The sequence below is a fragment of the Melanaphis sacchari genome, unplaced genomic scaffold (genome assembly GCF_002803265.2).
Source record: "Melanaphis sacchari strain LSU unplaced genomic scaffold, SCAv2.0 Contig81_pilon_pilon, whole genome shotgun sequence".
NCBI lineage: Eukaryota > Metazoa > Arthropoda > Insecta > Hemiptera > Aphididae > Melanaphis > Melanaphis sacchari.
Window position 1 is genome coordinate 766,177 of NW_020271579.1, and position 9,880 is coordinate 776,056.

Consider the following 9,880-nt stretch of genomic DNA (forward strand, 5'->3'; position numbering starts at 1 on the left):
AAACGTGAATATGAAAAAAAAAATATAAATATTAATAAAGTTATTACTGATTTAAATGTTTCAGCTTGTATAATTTAAGAAACCCTTTTACTGCTGGTCTTGAACTTTGCGATCGAAACTTGAAGTAATTATGGAAACTATATATCTTAATGCCACAATTTATTGTAGTTTTTATATGACCTATTTTTATGTAATCTGTAGTTTTATTTAAAATAAGAAGTAGAATATTGATACATTGATGTCAACTTAAATAAATGTTCATCCAACAAATAAATTAGCTAATACATATAATTTACAATATATATACCTAATTTTATTGCATTTTAATTTACTCGTTTTGGTTGTGTATTTTAAATATAAAGAAAACTTTGTATCTTGGATCAATCCCATTTAACTTTGGACTTTAAAATTAAAATTTTTTATTTAATTTTTAGAAAAGATTATTCAATTTTATTCAAAGTATGATTTATAAATTATAAAATATTGTAATATGTCTAAGATAAATAAACATAAATAATTCATATTTTATTTCAAATAAATTAAAAAATAACATATATTAAATAATGGAACATAATTTTCTATATTTATTATTAAACAGCAAATAACTCATTTATGTACCACCAAAAAAAATAAAAAAATTTAACACTTATAGTATACTTACTTTAAACGTTCAATATACCTACCTACAAAAATCAAAACTCATGATATAATTCAATTCAAATAAAAGCAAACTATAAAATAATAGTTTCGTGGTATTGATATAATATATTTATATACTGATATTGATTATAATAATTATTAATTAATAAAAAAATAAAATATATTATTATATTATAGTAACAATCAATATGATTTTAATTACAACATATGTATAATATCTGTATGACACAAGCCTGATTTTAGAATTTCACTATGACAAACGCTTTGTATGGAAATTTGGATAGGTACTTAAACAACTTTATAATAATTGTCATATATATATATATATATATGTACTCAGAGTGTTTGTAACGTGTTTAGTTATAAATTGTTAAAATCCATGACGAGTTTCCTGTTTGCAGTTTGCCATTCAGGACACTCAATTTTTCATAATTTAATGAACTGAACGGCAGCTATAAATAATATCAATATTTAGTGATCATTGACAATTCGTATTCACAAAACTTATAATTCTAGTTTTTTTTTTTTTTAAATCATCGACTTTGGTTCATGTTATGAAACAGTGGGTTAACAATCAAAAACATCATATCAATGTACATAGTATTATATATAGAAAGTTTAATTTACGTATAGCATGTATATATATATATATTAGTCATATTAATAGTATTATAATCGCGCGTTATACAATAATAATTATTATAATAATATTATAGGTATATCGTAATGAACATTTTCGACGACGAGACACGACAAAATATAATATTATACGCCTTAATAATATGTTATCGGTGGTGACGTGATAAATGGAATAGAAAAAAATAAGCGAATAACAGCTGATGATAATAATATGCGCAGGGGGGGTCGGCGCTGGGGAAACGCACGGGTGCGATTTCCGGCGAGAAACTGTGTACTAAGCTACTGGCAACGAGGAAAAACAGAAAATCGTAAAATAAAAACGCGACGCTGCCACCTCGCCGTGGTTGACGGTTCGAGTCTAGGATGAGACGCGTTTTGGGATCGTCATGCCGTCGACCAATCCGTCGGCGGACTGCTGCTCCTCTCCCGGCCGGTCCGCGGTCATGGATGACGACACCGGCTGAGGAAGAGGCGGCTGCGACGACTTCTGGATGCGATTGGAAGGGCCCGCGGTTGCCGCGGCTGCGTAAGCGTCGGCGTCCAAGAAGACGTCCTGCCGATACCGGCCGTAATGTTCCGGTTCTGGTGGTTGCCGCCTGTCGTCGCCGTAATCGGCGACGTCGGCCAGAGCGATCGGTAGTCGCCTCGATGGCGGCTGTTCGGCCGAGTAGTAGTCCCGGACGAAGTTGTAGCACATGGTGGATAGCAGCTGGTTCTCGTACGCCATCAGCGTGCGGGCGTCGTCGTACTGCAGGACGGACCGGCGCTGTCTGTCCGCCTGGTACCGGCGGCGCTGCGGGATCTGCGGGTTCTGCAGTCCCGGGACGCCGTCCGTCTGCACAGTGTCTGACTGCGCCGGTTGAAGGTATTGCTGTTGCTGGTATTGCTGTTGCTGGTGAGGTGGGTGTTGCACCTGGTACTGGTGTGGCTGGGAGGGCTGCTGTTGCTGGTACTCGAACAGGTGCGGATAGTGTTTGCGGTGCAGGACTAGGAGCCAGGGCATCCGCGACGAGGCAGCCGACAGGAGCACGGCCATGGTCACGTTGATGGACGACGCCCTCAGCTTCTCGTCTCCGTTCAGCCGCTTGACCGTTTCCGGTGTGACCAGAACACCAAAATGCTCGGCGTCCTCGTCGTCCCTGTTACCCGCGGTCTGATGATTGCCGCCGTGCTGTGGTGGAAGCGAACGATCGCTCATCGGCGGCGGACGCACTTCCTGTATGCCACCGGTCGTCACGAACGCGTCGTACTCGCCCTTCTCCTTGTCCAGTTCTCTGATTATAAACACCGGTCCCATGTATTCGGATTCCGGTCCCCTGTGGCCGCCGACATTGGCCGCGGTCGCCCTGTTACCGGCCGTCGGTGGTGGCGAACGGTTGGAGGAGCTCGACGATAATCCTGGAAAAAATGCAGAGAGAAAATTGGTTAGGTTTGGTAACGTTTTTGCGTGAAGGAAATCGGACGGGTGAACTTTCAGACGCGAGCCGATCCGGCACGCGGACGATTTTCAACCCGAACGAGTTCACCGAGCTTTTGTTTTTGAGGGAGGGGGAGGAGAGGAGGACGAATGACATCGAATTACGTATGCTAGTCGTATACGACGTATGAAACTCTTTTGATACTGTGTGTTTGTGTCGTTTGCATTTGTGTTTTCGATCTTCCTACATTAGGTTCACGGTATCGGCTGACTGTCGTTACCGATTTACGGAATAAATGCGGTAATAGAAATACAATTATTATAGTTCTCATCGGACGTCATCTTGATAGTTCATGGTTTTACGTCTAGGCCTCAAGTTTAATGTGAGAACGTATCGTAAAACATCGCGATAAGACGTTGAAGTGGCGCCACCCGCTACACTAAGATTATTTATAAATTATTATTTTTAATCATTTACGAACGATAATTTGTGACATACTAGCTGATCTCTCACACAGCGTTGTCCGTGGCGAGATAAATAGTCTTAAAATCTGTTATATTCGAATCAAGTGCACAGATTATTAATATAGCGATTTCTGGTAGCTTTGCCCAAATATAAAATACACCGATCTAAAACTATAACCAATCATAATGTCGATTTCGTTTTATGAAGTCAATGGGGACTCTCTACAATCAAAAAATATTATTGGTTTTTGTGAGCCTAGAGATCCCTCGCGGGAGCTCCTATTTTGAATGCGAATTATAACAGTGTAGAAAACGCGAACAATTTGAAATGAGCGAAGATATAATAAACAACAACAATATTATGGGATCATTGTTTTGATATTGAGAGAAACGAAATTTGTTTGTAACTTGAAATACGCAAGTCAAATGTAATTAGTGAAAAAAAGATCCATGTACGTGTAGTAGCAATACATAAAATTTTATTTTTCGAATGACGTAACATCAATAACATTACGCTTAAAAAGAACAGTCAGAAATGTGCCAGCGGCCTATTTATCAAATAATAAAATTGTTGAAATCGAGAAGTATTATTGTAAGTCTAGTAAAAATATTGCGAGAACAAAAGCTTTTCACTTAGAAGTAAGGAAATGTTCAACGTAAAAATACTTGTTAAGGGTAAACATGTACACGGTTTAAAATAGTTCATGTCTGGTATATTTTAGTATTTTACACCAGATGAATTTTTTTTTTTTTATTCGACTTGCCTACTAAATTTCAAGCTTCACCGAACAGAATAACGTCACGTTGAGTTATCAAGTCACAAAGCACATGACCAAATGATACAGTTTGACGTTTCCTTACATAAATAATATCTTTTATTACCTTCAACCTTGCTTTTTAACGATACACAATTATCTGTGGTTTTAAAAACAAAATATTAAAATGCGCTTGATACGAATACCATCATTCAGTGATTTAAGTTGACAATATGATTAAAACATCATTCAACGTTTCATATTTTGTGTATTGTACTGAATACGGTTTTATAATATGTTATTAAATAACTGTTCCCGTTCACTTCGGTACCCATAAAAAATGTATGTATCTTAAATTAGGTTGTCTAACGTTAACATTAAATTTTAGATGACGCGAGTAAATAAATAATAAATATATGTTCAATTTCTCTTTAATATCTAAAAGCTGTTTTTTCTTTTTATGAGGGATGTTGAAGGATTTCAATGGTTATAAACCTTTTCCCAAAAACAAAGATTGTTTTGCAAAAAACCACGTAAAAATTAATTCAGTAGTTTTTAAGTTTATTAAACTAAAATTTATGTACCGCCGTCCATTATCCAATTTTATACACACTGTTATTTTTGTATGTTATTGTATAAACAGACATGACATTAATAATAAAATAAATTAATTTAAATAAGTGTAACTTAATTGTTTATAATCATTAAGTTTAATTAAAATTATATACAAAAAGAATTAAAATGTTTGCTTACACTGTTTGATAATAAAAAAAAAATCTGTATCATAAATTGACAACGTTATTTAATGGTGATTTTTAATAAAATGTTGATGTATCTAAAAGAAATTCTAATGCGCTATTTTCAAGCGATATAGTATTAGATATACTATTTTAGATCTCTATAATGGTTTTGCATAATAAAAAATAATATTTAATCGAAAATTATTAATTTTATCATAATACAATTCATTTTTATGAATTATACTATTTTAACAAATTAATAAGCATTTATTTAATTAATGAAGTCTTTATACATAGATATGTTAAAATACCAGTATTATACCTACTGTATAGAACCTTATGGTATCTTAAATTATTGGAAATTTACTACAGATTATAAAACCATTATTAATGATGAAATATGAATCATTTTAAAATTAATTAATTAAAAAATGGCTTAAGGTAAGAAAACATTAAAAAAAAATACATAATACGAGTATTATTTTAGATCAAATTTACCAAATTAATATTTAGTCATATTACCAATAATTATGATATACTTTTATCATATATTAATATATCTAGTGGCTAGAAATGATTTAAATTTAAAATATTTTAATTACAGTTCATATTTCATAGTAAATTATATTCTTAAAATATCAAATACATTTTCTTAGTAAATTTCAAAGTAAATTAGGATTTTAGTTACCTTATTGTACCTTATATAGTTACATTTAATAAATACATTTGTCTACTAACTTTTTGGTTTCACATTTTTTACTTCTTGTAAGTACTAAGTACTTCTTAAATTTAATATCAAAAATGAAGTGAAAAAAATTATTTTATCTTTAAAAAGTTTAAATAAACAAAGGTATCTGTTTTTATATTGAATTTTTAATATAAATAAATCGAAAACCATAATTAATACTTATATACTATCTCATTGTACTTATATTTACAAAACTATAGTAGTACAATTGATTTAAGTCATTTATAACAAATGAATGCGAAATAAACATATTGTAATTATAAATGATAATAGCAAACAATAAAAATATATTATTTATGAAAATAATAAACAAAAATAACGTCTTATTTTTTTTTTTTTTTATGCCGTCTGTATAAAATAATTGTATACTATGTGTTTAATATCTTGTATAATACAGTTCTATACCAATGTATAATAATAACTTACATCTCTATCTATATACTGTATTATTAACCTATCATTGTGATATATTATATACTATTATAGTTCCTGGTATTTAACAACATTTAAGCTACTCATTAAAATGTCGATTCATGTATATAAATATTAAAAAAAAACATCAACATAGTCAGGAAGAAATGTTTAATAATTATATGACAATATAACTTGTTATTTTGTTATTTAATTTCATACTCCAATAAACGATGTTTATTATGTTATATTATTTAAAAAAAAAAAACTAATTGTATTCAAAGTTGAACTTTAATAATACATAAGGCTTCTGTTGACTTATAACTATAATAACATTTGTCAACAGTTATTTTCATCGGAACTCGATTAAATTATAAAAGAATAAGCCCGAATGGCGTATAATAATAAATTAATATTTCACACAAACTGGAATTTCGGTTCAAACCCTCTCAGCTCTGTGTAAAGTTTTTTTTTTTTGTTTTTTGAGCCATTGTGATGCAACTAAAAATTAATTTTCCGAAAGAAAGTCGTTAAAAAGTTAATTAAACTGTCATTAAAAAAAATTAATTTTGGTATTAAAATTGTATGAAACTTTTTCGCTAGTGATTATTTTGTGCACACCAAAAATTTAATTTCGAATCAGTTACTATAGGTATTGATTTATATTAATTGACATACAGTTTTATAAATTAAAAAGTGTCTTGTATGCTAATGATATTTTATCGTTTGTATCTGACAAATGTATTATTTGGTAAATCAATATTTTTATAATATTTAAAAATGAATTAAATCAATAATCTTGCTTTCTTCTTGTCACATAGGTATTATTAGTATTAAGAGACGTTTTAAAATTTTATTAAATTCAATCAAAAATCACTAATCTTATTTTAACTTAGTTGTTAGAACCGCACTATAGTCGTGTTCGACAGTTAATTTCCATATTATCGTATTGACGAATTTCATTAATATAATATTAGTTTTAAAGATTTTAAACTATACAAGAGAATATTAAACAATTTTATGCGACAAACACTACCGCTATAACGATATTTCAATATACAAATATTATTTGCGGTTTGAGGTTTAATTTACTATTAAGACTTAAGGTATTATGACGACGGTTATCGAATAACGTAATGGGTACCTACCTGGTATCTTGAACGCGACGGCCGAGTACTGGACGACGGCGAAGAGCAACAACGACGATGCCCAATAATAGTGTTTCATGGTGGATGTCCGGCAAATCACTAGGTGTGCGGAACAGACTTGTTTGGCCTTTTATAAATACGTTCGGCGATTCGGTTTACCGTGGGGGGTTGCGTTATCTCGTATCTCGTCGCGGACGGGCCGAATGGCGATGGCGTCTCGGAGACCCGATTATAGCAACAATAATATATTACGTGATATTATCGTATAATTTCTGTGTGTGCGCGCCTACTATTAATGTCATCGTGATTATTTTTTCTTTACGTCTCCAACATAATATCACTTTTACCCTCCGCCAGATAAGAACATCGACGTCTAGACGCGCATAATATCGTATTCGGTGGTGCCATATTATACGTTACCTACACCACGACGGCGGCGTACGAGCGGTTACGGTACGACGACATCGTCGTCATCCCCTATATTGTACGACGACGCCGTATCAATAATAATAATAATAATAATAATAATAATAATAATGAACCAACCCAGAATTCCTAGGAAATTCCACAGTAATGACGCCGGGGGTGGATGTAATAATCCAATATACTATATAATGATTCGTACCGAATGCATTCCGTGCCGGAGTCGCCGAGATACCAGAATAATAATTATTACTATCGAATCGAACGTAATGTCTGGATATTATTATAAATTATAAAAGAAAAAAAAATATATCGGTACACCGACGACGCGATCGGGATTTCGCTTTTTCGCGATAGGGAGGTGCGGGGGAAGGGGCTGATAATTTGTTATAAACGAGAGGCATAACTATAAGATCCCTCGTAAGTATTTCATGCTAATACCGCGCGCGCGCGGGTATGAAAATATATTTAAGTCTTTTGCACCGACCTCCGTACACGAATTACGATTTTAATACATGCTTACGTTTTACGTGAAACGCTTACACAACTACTCCGAAAGCGTTTTAAAATTTTCCGAAAACTCCGCGCAAAGCCTCAGCCCCTCCCCCTCCTCCTCCCGGTACCGCAAGTCTTCTCCGTCGTTACGTCACCGGTAATACTACGCTACTCGCGGTATCGCCGTTACGCCGATCGCCCCCGTTCGTAATAATATTGTGTTCGAAAGCCGCGGTCTACGTCCGTCGGCTAATCCTCGTATATATTTTAAGGGGCGGGTACGCGCAGATAACAGAGATAGGTACCCCCGCAGCCGCGTGTGTACCGAAAATCGATAGTTAACTCCGACGTGATGTGATACAGCCCATTTTATTAAAACGTATGACCCTGTACCGTGACACCGGAATTGCGGTGTACCTATGTGTGCGGTAATGTCGTACGACGGTTACGATAACTGTAAACAATTATTACCTGCGCAGAACGATCGTTTTTCTTTTTTTTATTTTTCTTTTTTTGCCGTACGGTTAATGAACACATTTGCGTAAAACGCATTTAAATTCACCACATACTCGTTCACGGGGTCGAAACATTTATATGTATACATAATAAAACGATGACGTACTTTAAACGAGTGCTTCATTCCGGTGTACAGGTACTCGTTTTTGGGTATGATATTATTATTATTATTTGCATTTTTAATGTCGATCGTTTCTTTTTCATCTTCTTCTTATTATTATTTTTTATTGTTTTTATCATTATTATTATTTTTAAATTACTTATTATTATTTCTTTTTTTTTTTCTTTGTGAGTGTATTTAACAGCGGGGATAGCATTGTCTGCGTATAAACGATACGCCGTTAAGTTTATGCCGAAAACGGATATTTACAAAATTCACGAGCGGCTTAAATATGTCTCGAATAAGGAATTGCAAACTTTGAAATGTATTTAACGGAGCGGAGTTTCTCATAGAAATTACTGGAACGAAATAATAATAACAGTTTATTTTTATTCGACAAAATTATATTATTATAATATTTAAACATAGCTAAATTTAACGGTAAGCAATCTAAACACTTTTTGCTTAATATTTTACCTACAAGCACCGTAAAAAGTTATATTTTTTATTTCATTATCTATCTTATCTTTTATTTTATTCATATACTTAGTCGTTGAGACTTTAATGACTTATAATTTAAATAATCGTTTATAACTAAATGGCTGTTATGGTTATTATACATTCAAGTAGATATTTTATTTGTTTCGAGTTAAAATATTCTTACGAGTATATGAATGTAGATTTTTCATTGGCACTATTTAACCTGAAATAAAAATACTGTAATATTTAGTGAAAACATTTTTAATAATATTTATAAAGTCATTCCTTTATCAAATCATAATAATTAATGAATTTATAATTGATTTACAGCTGCTCAATAAATAAAAAAAGAATATGTTGCTTAAATTAAGGACATACTAATTTTATTAAACGATAATATCTATACGCTATAAAATATACTTGTATACTAGGTAATAATCAGTGATTGTAAATTAGAATTTTCTGAATTACAGCTAAAATCAATTCGTGTCATTAATAGTAAAATCAATAGTTTTTTTTTTTTTAATTTTATGAAAAAATAACACCAAAGGGTAATACAAGAATGCAGTTTCAAATGTTCAGATAATGAATATAGTCACTACAAAATACGAGAGAACTCTAACTTAATATGATTTTAAGTGACTTCTGATCCAAACGCTTTATTACTGTCAATTATTTTGTAGGCTTTTAGTTTGAATAATTAGCTATCATTCTTATTAATAGTTATAATATAATATATAATATTATCTATTAATAGTTATAATATAATAAAGGTTAATATTATACTTATTAATAGTTATAATATAATATATAATATTATCTTATTAATAATTATAATATAATATTATACATAATACTTCATTAATAAGACAATTTATTTTTA

General features: G+C 32.0%; 1 protein-coding gene across 1 annotated transcript; it reads right to left on the bottom strand.

Annotated features, from left to right (window-relative positions):
* Positions 1-1,285: 1,285 nt before the first annotated feature.
* Positions 1,286-7,101, bottom strand: LOC112602093. Its single transcript, XM_025350019.1, has 2 exons — positions 6,984-7,101; positions 1,286-2,697 (listed from the first exon to the last, which is right to left on the bottom strand). The coding sequence occupies exons 1-2, from the start codon at positions 7,060-7,062 to the stop codon at positions 1,658-1,660; spliced, it is 1,119 nt and encodes a 372-aa protein (XP_025205804.1). The 5' UTR covers positions 7,063-7,101; the 3' UTR covers positions 1,286-1,657.
* Positions 7,102-9,880: the final 2,779 nt, after the last annotated feature.